This window comes from Ursus arctos, unplaced genomic scaffold (genome assembly GCF_023065955.2).
Source record: "Ursus arctos isolate Adak ecotype North America unplaced genomic scaffold, UrsArc2.0 scaffold_7, whole genome shotgun sequence".
NCBI classification, from domain to species: Eukaryota; Metazoa; Chordata; class Mammalia; order Carnivora; family Ursidae; genus Ursus; species Ursus arctos.
The window spans coordinates 26,056,349-26,073,619 of NW_026623089.1; the positions used below are offsets into that span (position 1 = coordinate 26,056,349).

Below are 17,271 nucleotides of genomic sequence, written 5' to 3' on the forward strand. Positions count from 1 at the left end.
ACAAGTTTAAGGTGCACAGCACAATGACATGACTTACATATATTATGAAATGATGACCACAATAAGTTTAATCAACATCCATCTCATACAGATACCAAAGAAAGGGCAAAAACATTTTTTTCCTTGTGATGAGAGCTCTTAGGACTCATTCTTAACATTCAGACGTACCATACAGCCGTGTCAATTATAGCCAATATATTGTACATCATCAGTACTTATTTATTTTATAACTGGAAGTATGTGCCTTTTGACCAAATTCATCCGTGAAACTTGTTTTTAATCTTTGTTTGGGTAGGTTTAGAGTAGCCTTCACTCTAGGGCTAGTTTGGTTCCACTACTAAGGTGTGACCGTTCTGGGGTCTCCGGAATGTCGTAGGTATTCCACAGGCACTTCTCATTCTGGTTGGTCAAAATCAAACACCTCTCAGTCCTGTATGAGCTTACAAGATTCTCTTTTTGGGGGAGATCTCATTGAGTTTTTACCCTACACGTGCAATCCTTATTATCAGCAACAGATTCAGTGGGAATACTATGCAAATCTCTGTTAATCTGCCTTACAAATTCTAGCCACCTCTGTCTCCCCAAAGTCCAGTGTGTCTCCTTAGCCCAGCAAGACCTTATGCTCACCTTATGTTTTCTTTCTCTCGGCATACCTGTCCTGAACTCCCTATTATCCAGTGTCTATCCTAGTATCCCTGTTATCCACTCCCTATTATCCAGAGGGTTGTGTCTTTCACAGTTCTTACCTACTCCATCATGACTGAAGTGGAAGTCGTAAACTACTTAAAAATATTACAGTATACTTGGAGTTACTCAGCTAAATTTTTTTAATTTCACTCACTTTTCAGAGAACCTTCCCTTGTATTAACTATTCACATATATTGTCCCATTTTACTTCATTTCTCTTTCTTCCTCTTTCAGTCAGTAGAGGGTAGAGTCTTGAATGGATATTGGAAACAATATATGTAGTGAGCATTTTAATATTCTTTTTAAGATAATCCACTAAAAGATGTCTCTTCCCTTTCCCCATTTTCCCTTTCTGTTCTTGGGTCCAGGTCCCAGACTTACATTGATCCTTTACACAGGCTTACCCTCAAATCTCTCAAAACAAGAAGGAGAATTGAAACATGAAGCTCTTGCATAGCTGACATTTTGTCCTTTTAACTGTGTACTTGATCCCTTTGTCCCTTTTAGGCCATGTCTGGATGGACAGGTTTTGCCCTGTTTAAGAGAAACTTAAGCAGACCGAATCTGAAGGAAGTAAATAGCCTTCTCTGGGTGCTAGTTAGCCTTGGAGCTCCTGAACCTAGTTGTTTCTTCTCCTCATCTTCTGAGATGCAAATCTGTTAGTTACAGTATGCAACAAAGTGCTAAAAATAGCTCACCAAGACTTCGAACCTGGCTATTCAAAGAACACCGTGTGTATGTGCTTTGATTGTTTTGGACAGTTATCTAATGAGTACCCTGCACAGTGGAGCAGAACTTGTGCAGTTGAAATTCATTGCTAAACTGAACACACCTCAAAAGGACATTTTAGAATGGATCAAGCCTGATTTCTGAGAAATTGAAGCAATAGATTGTGTGTTTGGGAAGTAAAGTAATATTCTTTCCCACCTTTTTAACCTTTTGCTCATCTTTTGTGCAGGACTTATTTTTTCAGCATCAGGGCTGAGCCTAAGCAGTCTGCCCCTCAGGTGACAGGACCTGATGAGCCTAAGCTGTCAGTGCCAGAGTCACGGACTTGTCAGAACTAATGGCCCTCCTGGCGGCTGCCATCTCAGGGGCCTTACTACACTGGTGGAAAATTTTGCACTCAGAAGTAACTGACACAGTAATGTAAAGTGGAGGAGGTGGTGGACAACATAGAAGAAATCTTGGATTCGTTAATTTTCCCTGTTTTAAAAGGTGTGATACTCTTTCCATGAGGCCACTCATTCATTGGTCAGTTTTGCAGCTGATGCCAAACAACACTAAGCACTGCTGGCTCCACCCTGTAAGTGCTTATATCTGTGGGTATGACCTTCAAGGCGGTTTATCTTGAGTCCCCATTTTGTTTGTTAGCTCCTTAAAGGCAGCACTTGGCTCTGAGGGCTTTAGACGCCTATCAGAATGCTGAGAAGAATGCTGGGTGTACTGTGATGGCTTAACTCTAATCTTATTGTGTGACCTTGATGAGAAATTCCTTTCCTTTTTGGTTGGGCCTGAGTGTTACTAAATTAGTCCACAAGCATGTTGAATGTTTACTGTTTCTTAGGACTCTGTTAGGCATTGTGGAAAATCTATAATGTAACACTGGGTCTCTTCCTTTAGGGGACTGGCAATCTAGCTGTGACACAGTTTCAGCAAGGAAATCGGTGGTAGTAGTACATTTGTTTTTCCAGGAGAGGACCTGCCACTCTGCCTGTCTACATATATTCTTTTCTCCACAGGAAATCCCTCTTTGGGAAGCCTATGGAAGACACATCTCTTCTAGAAAGTGGGGGAGGGGAGAGTTTGCTCATTTATGGCAAGGCTTGGAATTTCAGGTTCTAAAAAGCAGTTATTTCTAATAATACACTATATATCATGGGGCTTCTGGGTGGCTCAGTCGGTTGAACAATTGAATGTCTCCCTTCAGCTCGGGCCATGATCCCAGGGTCCTGGGATTGAGCCCCCATGTCATGCTCCCTGCAGAGAGCATGCTTCTCCCTCTGCTGTACTCTCTCTCAAATAGAATAAAATCTTAAAAAAAAAAAAGTGAAAGATTATTTAAAAAAAAATACACTGTATGTTAATTGAATTTAAATAAAAAAAAGAACAAAAAGCCATTATTCGTGGAGTTATACTAAAATGAAAGAGAATCATAATGTAAAGCACTCTTTGTCAGGTAGTATGACTGGCACTTTATATCTATTGCCTTATCTAACCCTCACAACTACTTGTCTCTGAAGAACATTATTATAATCCATGTTTTACAGATGAGGAAACTGAGGCTTACCAGCCAGGCTAACCTACTAGTAAGTGGTGGAGCTAGGATGAGTTCAGGCAGCCTGACTCTAGAGCCATACTTTTTTTTTTTTTTTTAATTCTAGTATAATTAACATACAGTGTTATTTTAGTTTCAGGTATGCACATAGTGATTCAACAATTCTATCCATTGCTCAGTGCTCATCAAGATAAGCGTCTTTTTTTTTTTTTAATTTTTAAAATTTATTTGAGAGAGAATGAGAGAGCATGGGGGGGGGAGAGTCAGAGGGAGCAGCAGACTCCCTGCTGAGCGGGGAGTGGGACACGGGATGCAATCCTGGGACTCCAGGATCATGACCTGAGCAGAAGGCAGTTGCTTAACCAACTGAGCCACTCAGGCGCCCCAGGTAAGTGTCCTCTGAATCCTTCTCCTGTTTCACCCATCCCCCACCCACCTCCTCGCAGGCAACCACCAGTTTGTTCTCTCTAGTTAGGAGTCAGTTTTTTGGTTTGTCGCTCTTTTTTCCTTAATTTGTTTTTTGTTGTGTTTCTTAAATTCCACATGAGAGTGAAATACAGCCATACTCCTAACTATGTTATTTTGAAAATTAGTAGCTGTTGGTTGAAACTCTTTTTCAGGGCCCAAGTACAACTAGACCCAGTAGTGACCCGTCACGGTCTTTACTTGGAGAACATCTTTGCAGTGCTTCTTGTTTAGCTAATTCTGAATTTAGAAGAATAAATGTGGGTTATGGAGGAGGAAGAATTGTCTTTTTGCTTCTTTATCATCCAAATTCTGCTTCCATGCAGTGCAACACCTGAGCAGAGCACTGCTTAACTGAGAGGCCACTGAGAGGCTGTCCTTGCACTGGTGAAATCGCAAGGTTAGGGACAGACCTTTATTGCTTCTGGGAGGAGAGAGGGTTGTTCCTCATTGGGAGACACATCACCAGTTCTGGGGAAGGTCTGGTTTAGGGAAAGTAGAGGACAGATGAGTGGCTACATAGATTAGGTCCTTTCAGAGAAAAAGAATGATCAGACTTCAAATTTGTCTTCAGTCTCTTGCCAAAATTTACAGAGCATTTCAGCCCTATAACAGATTCAGAGAAAGGAGCTAGGCAATGCCTTGAATAGGTCATTCTCATTTTTAGAGGAAAGGGTATCTTCCTTTGAGTTTGAGGAAGTTTGCTGGGTAGTAGAAGGAAAAAGTTTTCAGACTTCCTGGCTGACTTAACGTGTGTTCTTCCCGGGACGACGAGAGGGAGATCTCAGTCTGCATTCACCATAAAAACTGCCTGCAGCTACTTGGCCACTCCTCTCCCCTCTAGCAGTCCCTTTACCACTGACTGTTGTGGAAGGCCTGCTCTGCTCAGCACTATTTCTTTAGAGATAGGACTTGATGCTAGAGCAATGAACAGTTTAGACAGGTGGCATGGAGAGCAAACCCTTTTAGTCCAATCTTCTTGGTTCTCTGGGCACAAGAATAGCTTTGTCCCAAAGGTGGAACCATTGCAAGGAATGAATTTCCTTTCCCAACAACTTGCCATGGACCAAATTCTTTCATTATTTCTCTGTCATCAGCTCGTAGAATAAGCAGTATCTGGTCAGCTTTCTCAAACCCTGAGAGAGAGAAGAAAAGGCAATATGCAGTGTTACACCTGATGATGCTCTCCGTTTGTGATTTCAGAGCTTGATCTCTCACGCTGCCTTTGCCCACCTTATGGGGAAAAAAATGGAGCAAAAAAATAATATTCTCTATTAGTGAATAAACACCTGAAATAGAGCAAACGGCCAGAGTCCAGTGGGAGAGATAAGATGGCGATTATCATGAAAATCCTCTAAAAGCGTTTATCATCTTTCCTCCTTATAATTACTATATCTGTTTCAAATCATCCAGAGATTAATTTTTCTAGGATTAGGGGTTTGGCAGGGTCAAAGCAGAAGGGCATGGAAGTGGGAAGGGAGTGGTTACAGTCTCTTTCAGAGAATGAAAAATTGGCCTTGAGGTATGAGCATTCATTGTAGAATGTATTTTGGGGCCCCTGGCTGGCTCGGTCGGTGGAGCCTGAGACTCTTGATCTCGGGGTCATGAGTTTGAGCCCCATGTTGGACATAGAGTTTACTTTTTAAAAAGGGAGGGGTCACATTGTAGAAGGTATTCATTGAATCTTTGGGAGGGAGTGGAGGGAGAAGCAGCCTCCCCGCTGAGCAGGGAACCGATGCACTCGATCCCAGAATGTTGGGATCATGACCTGAGCCAAAGGCAGATGCGTAACCGACTGAGCCACTCAGGTACCCCTCACTGAATATTTTTAACACCCTGAGTCCCAAGCCTGGAGACCACCTGACGGCTGCAGCCAAAGAAGCCCATGGAAGATTAAAGACCTTTGTATTTCAAGCTTCTAAATGAGTAACAAATAATTAAAATAGCAACCCCGGGGCACCTGGGTGGCTCATTCGGTTGAGTGTCCAACTCTTGGTTTCAGCTCAGGTCATGATGTCAGGGTTGTGAGAACGAGCCCTGTGTGGGCTCTGCACTCTGTGCAGTCTGTGGGCTTCACACTCAGTGTAGAGTCTGCTTGAGATTCTGTCTCCTTCTCCCTCTGCCCCTCATTCTTGTGTTCTCTCTCTCTTTCTAAAATAAAAATAAAAATAAAAATAAAAATAAAATAGCAGCCCAAACTAGATTTTGCTGATAATGAGTTTGGCGTGGTCTTTACAGTTTTGGTGGTAGTTGATAACCAACTGCAGCAGGGCTGAGCAGGATCTTCAGCTGCTGTTGGTGGAAATTGACAAGCCCTGGAGCCCTGAGGGACCTGGTAGCAATGAAAACTTAAAGCATCAAACCAGGCTTTCACCAGGTTACCTTTCCAGCTCTCCACAGGTCATGCTTCCCCACTCCTTAGTGAGTTTGAATTCCTTGAATGTTTGTTCTCTGAAAAATTAAGCTTAGCCTGTAAACTAAGGAATGTGCCCCCAGTTTAAATTAGCTTGCCAATACAGAAAGAGCACTGGATTGGGAGTCAGAAGACTCTCTTGTCTAATTCCAGCTTTGTGTTTGGGTATTTACAATCTTTCTGGACATCTGTTCTTCATCTGTGAAATGAGGGCCATGGATTAGGCAGGTGATTTCAAAAGTTCCTTCCAGAACTATTATTTCTGTGGTTCTGTCCCCATAGTAACACTTTGGCAAAAAGAGACATGGTTGCCTTCCATATCGTTCTCCTTTTAGTGAGAGCTCCAGACCTTCCTGGCCACCATTTCACCACCTCATTCATCTTATTCGAATGGATCAAGTATTTCCTATTTCCATTTCTTTTTTTGTTTCAATCTCAGTAGCCTTCATTCATTGGCACCTTCCGTTGGCTAGATCTTATGATTTATATTTTATGTTTATTTCATATATTATCTCTAATCTTCATAATATTATAAAAAGTGGTGTGATGATGACTGTTTTACCGATAAAGAAACTAAAGCGTAGACAGCTCAAGGTCATATAAGTACTAAATGATGATGCCAAGATATGAACCCAGGTTTCTCTAACTCTATAGCTTCTTTCTATTACATCCCACTGCAGTCTTGATAGGTTCCATGTTTATTTCCTATTCTATAAGAAGTCTCACTAAGTGTCTCTATTGTCACCTTGTGGTTTCATCCTCATTTGGCAGCCTGGCTTCTAGGGAAAGACATACATGTTGCCCTGGCTGAAAGTGGGTGGCTAGCAGTCTTACGTACTCTCCCCAAATAGGTTATACTGTAGATGTCAGTTCAGATTGAGAAGGTAATGAACACAAGTTTGCTGTCAGGTCACATCCTATTACTTAGATGTCTGCAAATTCTCATTCTTGGAATTCAGTCCATCAGACATTTGAGACTAAACAATTTTTCACACACAAGGCATAGACCTCTAACATCAAGATTGGATAGCCATTTGCCAGGAACTTTTCCATTGGTAATTCTCCTTTGCTGCTATCTTTAGGCTAAAAGTTACTTCCCATTTCAAAGGCTCTGCTAAAAAAAACTTAAAAAAAAATGGGGCCCAGGCTACTGAATAGTCTGTGGGGAATGCCTATCATATGTGCTTGGGGAAAGGTGTGTGTGTCTGAACCTCTTCAATAATATTGAGCTTTTTGAAAATAAATAAATAAATATATATATCTCACTTTGTGCACTGGGGTCTCTCTCCTTCCTGATCCTGATACGGCCAGGAGCTTCACAACCTGTATTATGCAAAACTGGCCTCTCTGGGCATCTCTGCTGAGTTTTTCTTTAACCTGTATCCTCTTGGATAACATCAGGATTGTTAAGCAGTGGGTACTAGATATTCTTTGACTTCTGGCTAATGCATTGCCAGTTACACTAAGGATAGTGGGGTCATTATGGAAGCCTGCTTTCATATTGAATAGAGAAATTAGATTTCTTCTTTACCAGAATCTGAATGAAGATGTGCAAGGCCCTATCTCCTGGCTTATGGTTAGAACTATCTGGGGATAAGAACTACCAAATGTCTATTGTCACCAGAAAGAACTTTTCATTGTAAAATTAGTAACCATTTATTGACTATTCCTTATGTGTTAGACATTGGACAGTCATCTCATATCATTCTTATATCAGCTTTATAAGGTTATAGTATGGGTAGTGTTATCCCCATTTTATAGATAAGAAAACTGAGTCTCAAAGAGATTAAGTAATATGTATAAGTTTACAGCTCACTAGTCGTTGATATGGGACCAAAATTCATCTCTCTGACCTTAAAGCCTATGTCAGGCCCTTCTCCTCCAGAGACTTTAGGGGAGGGGTTTAGGTCCCTACCCCACTCCTAGTTTTTCTTCCTTCACCTGAGGCAGAATATTTCAAGGCAGAGAAGAGGGCATATGATCTTTGAAACTGAGGCCATTTATATCTTCCACCTAAATCCAGAAGATGTTCCTTTGTGGTGAAGAATTATTTCTACACAAAGGTTCTTTGGGTTAGTTTGAAATCGGTAAGTACTTCCTGGGCTGTGAAGACCATTCCTCTTAAGTCCCAGGAGCTGTCCAGGTAGCTGTGTAGCCACTGGGATGATAATGTTTTTATCAGTTGTATGTGGAGTCAAAATGTTTATTCCCATGTTCTTTTAGGAAGGTGAATTCAAATTCCATTTTATAGGGATGCCTGAGTGGCTCAGTCGGTTGAGCACCTGCCTTTGGCTCAGATCACAATCCTGGAATCCCAGGATCAAGTCCTGTATTGGGCTTCCTGCTCAGCGAGGAGCCTGCTTCTCCCTCTGCCCCTCACCCCACTTGTGCTCTCTCTCTCCCTCTTGCGTGCATGCGCTCTCTCTCTCAAATAAATAAATAAAAATCTAAAAAAAAATCCATTTTATAGAGAGAGACAGGCTGAGGCTCAAAGAGCTTAGGTAAATTGTCTGAGATCCATTGTAAGAGTGGGATTCCCAGTTAAGTTCTTTTTCTGTCAGGTCCCTTGCCAGGACCCAGGCGTCTGTCTACTGAGGGCCATATGTGGGCGTGTAAGGACTCCTTAGAGAGCCTGTGGCTTGTTAATGTTTTTCTGCTTTTGGAACTGCCTTGAGCTGAGGTGGTGGGCATGGTTCTAGGAAGCCCACAAGCCCAACAACCTGATGACGGAAGGTGGGCTTGCACTTGGGAAATAGAGTGTTCCCTGATGGATTGGGGAAGGACCTTTGGAATGGCCAGAAAGCCAGAGACTGGGGTTACAAATTGTGGTAAAACCTAAGGTACAAGCACCCTGAGAGATTGCCTTCTGCCTGAGTACTGTCCTTTGCCACGTCCCAGGCCAGTGTGGAATGTGAAGCCCAAATGGGATATGTTCCTAAAGTCCAAAGGTACAGAAAGCCAAATCCTAGAATAGGAATGTAGCCCTAGTGCTCCAGAGTCCCAAGTGGGCTAGGGCCCAGACCTGAACTTAGAATATCTACTTCTGGGGTGCCTGGGTGGCTCAGCCGTGAGGCGTCTGCCTTCGGCTCAGGTCATGATCCCAGGGTCCTGGTGTCAAGCCCCGCATCAGGCTCCCTGCTGAGTCAGAGTCCCCTTGCTTGTGTTCCCTCTCTCGCTGTCTGTCTCTGTAAAATAAATAAATAAAATCTTAAAAAAAAAAAAAAAAAAAAAAAAAAAGAATGTCTTCTTCTCCTGGGAATCTAAGAGAGGTGAATAGGGTGGGAGATGGAAGAGGCAGAGTGGACTGAAGGCAGCTTACCCGTGGGTAAAAAAAAGAAGAAAGGAAGTACGACCTGATAAGAGGAGAGCTGAGGTCATGCACTAAGTCCAGCCAGGCCTCTGCTTTCCTTCCAAGGAACTGATAGTTCAAGGACCTTCTCTGCTTTCACGTCCCTTAAAGAAACTGAACTAATTCTTCTGGCAAAAACCAGATTTGTTGGGAAATGAAAAGTCCCTGTTCTGAGTGAGATCTTAGACCTTCCACTTGGCCGTGGTGGGAGGAGAAAGCCCAGGTGATCAGGGCAGCATGGCCTGAGGCCTGAGGCTCTCCAGATGCAGCATCTCTTGACACGCTGCACCTTCTTCTCAGAACTGGCTTGAGCATGGGATTTGTCTTAACCTGATACCCCTCAGGGCTGGCTGAGCCAGGATGCTGGTCATAGGCATTGCTGAGGCTGCCCTGAGTTCAGGGTTAGGGAAAGCATGTATTATTCTGTTCTGTCTGGTTCCTGGGGTCCGGTTCCATCTTGGAGGAATTTTGCTTTTTTAAGGGTTCAAGACATTCACTTCTGGTCCAAGACCTTGGCTGTAGATATTTCAGCTGCAGGCACAGCCCACACGTATGAGAGGGCTGGATTACTTTGTGGGTGACTGCCATTGCTGAGTACTGGTCCTCCTGCTGACAGAGCTGACAAATGGAATTAGAAGCAAAGGAGCCAGCCCATAATAGGGTCTCTCGGATATAGCCAGGCAGAGTGACCTTGAGGAGCTAAGTGTCTGGAGGAAAGGAGACTGAGTCTGGAGCCTGCGCCGGACCTTTGCCCTAGCTATCCCTTCCCCCCAGACTCGAGGACATAGCCTTCCCTGTGTTCTCCATCATTACTCTCCCCTCAGAAATTCTTGGCAGGCAGAAGTGTTTGCTACCAAGTGAAGTGTGTCCTGGCACAAGACTGAATTGGTGAGAACAGCCCAGAGGTACTTTTGTGCCCCTCAGGAGGCCATCTTCCTCCCTCTGACCAGTCCTGACTCTAGCTTATTCTCTTCACCCCTACCTTCTGTTAGAATTAAGCCTCACAATGGGACGCCTGGGTGGCTCAGTCAGTTAAGCTAAGTGTCTGCCTTCAGCTCAGATCATGATCCCAGGGTCCTGGAATTGAGTCCTGCACTGGGCTCCTTGCTCAGAGGGGAGCCTGCTTCTCCTTCTGCCTGCTGCTTCCCCCCTGCTCATGCTCACTCTCTCACTCTGGCAAATAAATAAATAAAATATTTGAAAAGAAAAAAAAAGAATTAAGCCTCACTCATTCCTCCCAAGTTCCTTACTGAGCTGGGAGCTCTCCATGACATCATAGACTTCCCACCCTAGTCAGATCAAGTTACAAAATAGCTAGCACCCAGATTACCACAGTGAGCAGTCATTCCATCTCCTGGTCTCTCCTTTCTGCCCAGCTCACTTCTATCTTGATGTAGTGCATTTCCCCCAAGTTGTCCTAAGACCAATTCATGGTCTTAACAACTGAGGTCACACCAGAACTTCCTTTTGGAACCACAGAGATCCAAGGTTCCTGGAGTTAGTGGAGGTCTGAATCTACCCACCCCATAGAATGAGAAAGGGGAGAGACCCCTCATCAGAACAAAAGATGCAGTCTGCTCTAGCTTAGTCAAGAAAGTGTCCCCTACATCCCAAGGCTGGAAGCCCAAAATTTTGATCCAGGCAATGGATGGGAAGACTGAGTTGGCATGGAGAGATGAAAACAAGTGGCAGATGGTGCTGAGGAACATCCCGGGACTGAAGAAATGTGGTTCCCAGAAAGAGAAAAAGGAGACATTGGCAAATTCTTACTCAGCAACTGTGACAACCTGGCCAAAGAAAGCTGCGGGATATGGCTGAGAACACAGTTATGGTATCAGGATGCTGCTGAGCTCAGACACTCACTGTTCTGTCACCTCTTCTCGTGCTCTTTTACCATATCCCGAATAAACAGCCGTGGTGGCCAGGCGGGATGGGTCAGGAAAAGTCAGGAATACAAGAGATTAGAAAGTGGTCGCAGAGGGCTCCTGAGTGGCTCAGTCAGTTAAGCATCTGCCTTCGGCTCAGGTCACGATCCCAAGGTTCTGGAATCGAGTCCCACATTGGGCTCCCTGCTCAGTGGGGAGCCTGCTTCTCCCTCTGCCTCTCCTGCTCCCCCTGTTTGTGCGCTCGCTTGCTCTGTCAAATAAATAAATAAAATCTTAAAAAAAAAAAAAAAAGGTCCCAGAAACCTGAGGAATTGCTCTCTGTGGCCAGACTTTTTTCTGGGTGATAAGTAATGAGCATAGTCTCTGGAGGTGTTCCTCCAGATTGAATCCAACCCAGGAGGCAGCAGGAGGGGTCTGGGGACCAAGTGACCTAGGGTTTGAATGGCCTAAGTCCTGCCTGGCCCTTGACCTCCCCCAGGTGCTGGAGGTAGTACGAGCCAACTATGACACGCTCACACTGAAGCTGCAGGATGGCCTGGACCAGTATGAGCGCTATTCGGAGCAGCACAAGGAAGCTGCCTTCTTCAAAGAGCTGGTGAGTCTGCGCCACCGCCATCTCTGCCTGTATCTCCAGGGCCCTTTCCCAGCCAGTGGATTATACTGTGCAGGTGGGCATCTAGGGAGCAACCACAGTTTGCCAAAGGCCAATGAAATAAGGCTTGAGGGGTCTGCTGAGATTGGGTGTGCAACTTCTCTTCTAAAGCAGTCCAGGACCGGGCAATGAGAGAAGATATTCCCCAGGGTACTAGTGCCAGGCGGGGAAGGGTGAGGGTTAGGGTTCTCTGAGGCGAAATTGCCCATCCATCTCTCTTCTGCAGCCATGGAGACAGCCCTTGAACAGCTCCAGCTGGGCCTGGGGTTTGACGTGTGTTCCCAGTGGCAGCTCTGGCTCATTACTCCTTATCCGTCCTCCAAGCAGCTAATGAGAGTCATTGATTCTTCTCCTCCTTATGCAATCACTTCTTCCTAAATTCCTAACTGGCTTCTGGTCTGAGTGCCCTCCCAATCTAGTTCCCCTGTCCTCATTCCCTGCCCCCACACTCCCTTTCCAGTCACTCAGCTTCCTGCAGTCCCCACCCTTGGCCACCTGGAGCCAGTGAGCATTTGCTCTGCCTCCTACTCCACCTCCCAGTCAGCCCTGCCACAGAACCGGCCTCTCCCTGCTGATGGTCTCTCTCCTGGCCTGTGCTCAGAGCTGCTCTTGGGAGAAGCTAGGCCTGCCCGTCTGGGTCCTGCCACTCCACCTACCTGGTTGTAAATGAACATTGTGGCTGGAGGCTGAGACCAGGACACACTGTAACTCCTTCCCATAGCTCAGCCCTCCCGCTGAGCTGGGTAGAACGCACCTCAGTCCAGCTTTTACTTCCCCCTGCCAAGTTTGTGATGAAGGTGCTGGGTTGTAGATTATCTGTCTTGTGCTAAACACAGCCCGACTCTGACCCTGACTTGAGATTCCTGAGATTTTGGACTTCCCCAGGGTGAGGAAGATCTGGAAGTGAGTGAGTTGGGAACGGGGAAGCCATGAATATAAAGAAAGCAGAGTCAAGCATCTTTATGGGGTGCGTGGCAAGTCTTTAAGTTGATGTGGGGTTTTACTGGGGGCCCAGACTTCACAAAGAGAGTAGGACATTGGAGAGGAAAAGACCGTGAAGGAGAGAGTTAGGGGAGCTCTGTCTCTGGCCCTTTGGTACTAGCCTCGCCTGACTCAGTTCTCCTTATATCTGTACCTCTGACACAAGGGAGCAAAGAGGGTCTGGTCCGGCTCAGAGCTAATGATCTTGAGCCGCCAGCTAGTTGCTATGCTGCCCTTTCCTCTGCCTCCTGTCTGATGACTTCATTACATTTCCTGTAGCTAAGCAGAAATAGGAGGAAAGCTCCCTGGTCTTTGGGGGCCGGGGTAGATATGCATGCTTTTTCTCCTTTTTCCCCCACTTAGTCTCTCATACACCATTCACTTCTACTTCCCATGAACAATGCTTCTTCGAGAGTGCGATGGATTCCTCCTAGAACCCACTCAGAGTATGGCAGGAAGTTTGGCCCTCTGACTCCTTCTCCACAGGTCCTTTCCTCACTGACATAGGCAACACTTCCTGCAAAGGTCTCAGTTTATGGGGAGAAAGTGTGTGAGGGGAGCAGTGGGGACACAGCAGGGATATGTACCAGTCTTTCCTCTAAAGCAGGGGGTCTTCTTTGTGGTATGGAAAGAGTGTTAGACTGGGAGTTAAACCTGGGTCCTGCTTCCAAGCCTGGGGCTCACAAGCTGTATGACCTCCTCTGGTCATCAGCCTCCTTGGATCATACTCCTGCCATCTATGCCAGACAGGGGCTGCATCTCTAGGTGTTCTTTCCAACCCAGAAAAGTAGATAAATACAAAGGAAGAGAAGATCAGAAATGCATTCTCTAGTCTCATTTTCTCCTCCTGTATCAGACCACTGACCAGACCAGTCCTCCTCTGCGTGGCCAAGGCAAGGACAAAGGCCTGAGCTCACCCTCCTTCCCTGTCTGTGCTTACCTCTACCTCTTCAGGTGCTCAGATGCTCTTCTCACATCCCCTGAAGTTGCTGTCTCTCAGCCCCTCTTCTCTCCTCCCACTTACACATAACTGCTCATTTGCCTGCAGAAATGATAGCTGTTAAGATTCATCTCCTATAGAGAAACACGTAGCACTGCATCTTGGCTTTGTCCCTCAGGCACTGCCCTCTGTTGTGTGTAACCAACTCTCTCCTCTGTTTTCTCTCTGCCTGTGCCCTCTTACCTTCTCCAACCCTTTCCCAGGTTCGATCCATTAGCACCAACGTCCGGAGAAACCTGGCCTTCCACACACTCAGCCAGGAAGTCCTGCTCAAGGAGTTCTCCACTATCTCCTGAGGCCACGCATATCTGAGCAGCTGCTGACTGCCCTTACCCTTGCGGCTCCTGGGCTGGAGGGGGACTGAGGGGAGAGGGGCTGTCCCCAAGGTTGGAGAATAACACAGATACCGAGTTCTCTCGGTGAAGGCCGGGCTTCAGTGGAGCTTGGACAGCAGGGGCCAGGAGGGGCAAACCAGGGATAATCTTATTTGGGGAGGGCTTGGGTGGGCACAGGGAGAAGCCTTCAAGAATATGGGGACTTCCAGCATGGGCTCCCTGGATACCCTCTCACATTTCCAATTGAGATTATAAATTGTGGCTGCTGACTAATTTTCAGGGGCTGTTGGGGCAAGTCTTAGGATGATGCCAATATCCTAAGGGTCAGTGGTTCTCTGAGGCGTCTGAAAACAGACTCTCAGATGTAGATGGAGCCAGTTCTGCTTTCTTTGGGCCTGGGGCTGAGCTGGGCTTGAAGTCTGTGTCCCTGCAGGCACTCTGTCCAGTCATTAGGACCCTTAGCTCAGCTCAAGGTAGGGTAGGAGTGGAGGACCTTTTCTCTACTTTCTAAATCTGGGAGACTGGAGATTAGAATATGCCCAGTGCCCTGCTGTCCAGCCACCAATTTCTGGATTTGATTCTTGGCACCAGGAGTACCTGTTAGCTTCCCCTGCCTTCCAGCCCATTGATTGGTCAGCACTATAGGGTCACAACCTTAGCTTTTAGTTTTCAGTCTGGTTTAAATTGTCTTTAGGGTGTGTGTGTGAAATAAACATTGACAGGTTTTCTGGAGCCCTCAGGTGCCTACTTTGCTGGTTCCCTTTCCAGCAGCCTCCCCACCTTCCCAATCACCTTCTCCTCTGGGAGCCTCTCCTGCCTCTGCTGAGCTCCCCTCCACTGTTCCGCCCCCTCACCCGGCTGTTGTTTACATCCAGCCTGCCTAAGAATTTCCTCAGGGGAGGAATCTGTTCCTGTTGTGGTCTGGTGACTGGAAGGGAGAGAACCTGCTGGGGGCAGGGTGCCCTCCATCTGAAAGGGACCAGGTGAGCATCATGGAGAGACCATTCTGTCTACCCATATTCTGGGTGGAGCCACAGGCAAGTCTCCTGGCCTTTGGGAAGTTGGCCCATGGTTCCTCCTCTGGACAGCCTCCACTGGACTACTGTAGGCTTTCCATACCCCGCAGCTGCTTTCAAAGTAGCTGCTGCTCTGAGCTTTCCCCCCTTCTAAAGCACTTTCTAAAGCCCTCAGGTTGGCAGGGAACAAGCAGCAGAGGAAGACTCTGGAAGTGCAGGAAACCAGCAGTGAGAGCAGGTCTGGGACCTCCCTGGCTGCTATTCCACTTAGCTTCAAATCTCTTTAGGATACTTGCCTTCCCTGGGAACCAGAGTTGTGGCTCCACCATTGAGCAGATAGGCACTAGTTCCAGAGAATCCACCAGCATGCTGCCACGTACAGACGCAGATTCCTGAGAGATCAGGGGCTGGGTCATCTGATCACTAGATGGGGTAGCTCAGCCTGGGGCATGTAGTGTTCTCCACAGTGATAAACCCCAGAGGAGCTGGAGCTGGAAGCTGGTGGCAAGTTGAAGTTATTAAAAATTGATTTGTATGGGATGGTCTTTTTAGTGTCTTTTGTTGGTTTGCTTTCCTTCATCTCTGTTACTCGGACCTCATTTCTCAAAGACAGTTAAGGTAATCTCCCAGGTGGTCGTCCCGTCTGCCTATCCTCACTTTCCTCCTAAGTCTCCTGGCCCTAGTGGAAGGCAGTTAGGTTAAGAGATGTATAGCTTCCCTTGCCTTTGCTGCTTATGGATCCCTTTCCTATGAAATGAATAAGGGCATGAAGCAGTAGCAAAGGACTCCTTGCCCTCCACTGTAAAAGCCCATCTCTTGGCCCATTTACATTTATCTGTTCTAAGAACTCCAAACAGGAGTCCCATCTTCATCTAGAATTCAATCCTTAAAGGGGCTGCCCATGCTCTGTCCATGCCCCAGTATCTATGCCAGATCTGTGGAGAACCCTCCAGAGCCAGGGGAGAGCCAGGAGCAGGGCATTGCTCCCAAAGACAGCCCTTCTTTTAGCTGCTTGTCCCCCTCTCATGCCTGAACTCCTACCACAATTCCTGCTGAGTTAATTGAATCAAGTGCTTGGAAATTAAATCCAATTGAAGACATTAAATGTGCTGGGGTCACTTTAGCTGAAGCTTTCAGTCTCATCAGGTCACCCCTCCAGAGGAGCCATGGGGCAGGCAAGAGGATCACGTGGGACACTGCCACCACACCATCCAGACCCACCAGACACTGCCCACCCCCTTCCTTCTGGTGGTGGTGGTGGGGCTCTTGTGCCCCAGTCCAGTAAAGAGCCTGGGTAAGATCAGACAAGTAGGCTCAGTCACTCAGTAGCCATTCCTCGGAGAGCTGGAGGCAGCCCAGCTCTGTGATAGCCCCTGGCTTCAGAAAAGGAGCTAATCCAAGGGAAGGGGGACTCATAACAAGAGCGTGTCTTACCCCCTCTGTATCTTCACTTGGATCTCCCACACCATTCAGTCACTCCCCAAATCTTCTGGAAAACAGAAGGAATCTAGGACAGGGCAGATGACAAGAGAAGGGCAGGAAAGTTGAGGGGGGAAAAGGAACAAAAGAACAAGTCTTGAGAAACACCTGGTTCACTCTTTTCCTTTTCTTCCTGGTGGGCCAGTGGGGGTCATTAGATCAGGGAAGAAGGTACCGTCAGAGTGAACGTAGCCCAGAGACGGGGTCTTGCAGTGGCTGAGGGTTGGGGTCTTTCTGAGAGAAGAGGAAACTCTAGTCCACTGGCCTGAGACGAGCCTGTTAGAGTCTGGGCTGCTCTTTGCTCTGCATCCCTAACCCCCTCCTCCTAGCAGGGTGGGCACCGGCAGGCACCACGGAGACCCATACATGGGAGGAGAACAATAGAGAAGATGGGGGCTGACTTGGAGATTGACCTGGGCAGGGCACTTAAAGACTTACCCTGGACGGTGCTGATGGTGGGGGAAGGAGTGCCCAAGAGTTGGGGTGGGGGAGCACCGTTTCTTCCCGGTGGGTCCTTTCTGGCCCTCCTCCCTCCTCTCCCCCAGGACCCGTGGCTTCAGGTTTAGGGGTTAGTGTTGCTGGAGAACCAGCCTCCCTCCCCGCACTTCCCAGCTCACCCTTTCACCGGGTTCCTCCCCCGAGCTGCAAAGAGGAGGGGGCGGGGGTAGGGGGAGCCAATCCCGGCAGCGCCAAAGGGGGGAGGCGGCGGTGACAGCCGCGGGGAGGGGGC

At 46.9% G+C, this 17,271-nt stretch overlaps 1 protein-coding gene and 1 long non-coding RNA gene across 7 annotated transcripts in view; one reads left to right on the forward strand and one right to left on the reverse strand.

Moving 5' to 3' along the window:
- Positions 1-15,600, forward strand: part of ARMH3 (armadillo like helical domain containing 3) — a 175,715-nt gene extending 160,115 nt beyond the window's left edge. For 4 of the 6 annotated variants that reach the window (XM_044382055.3, XM_026493942.4, XM_048218937.2 and 1 more), the window contains 2 exons: positions 11,557-11,673; positions 13,915-15,600. In XM_044382055.3, the coding sequence (XP_044237990.1) occupies positions 11,557-11,673; positions 13,915-14,007 (210 nt within the window). In that variant the 3' untranslated portion in view covers positions 14,008-15,600. Of the gene's footprint in view, positions 1-11,556 lie in introns of all 6 variants that reach the window. The other 2 variants (XM_057308396.1, XM_057308395.1) reach the window with 1 other exon arrangement.
- Positions 51-17,163, reverse strand: LOC130543003 (uncharacterized). The gene is made up of 3 exons (XR_008957975.1): positions 16,980-17,163; positions 16,497-16,569; positions 51-4,566 (listed from the first exon to the last, which is right to left on the reverse strand). It is a non-coding gene; the product is annotated as an uncharacterized LOC130543003 (long non-coding RNA).
- Between the last annotated feature and the right edge of the window lie 108 nt (positions 17,164-17,271).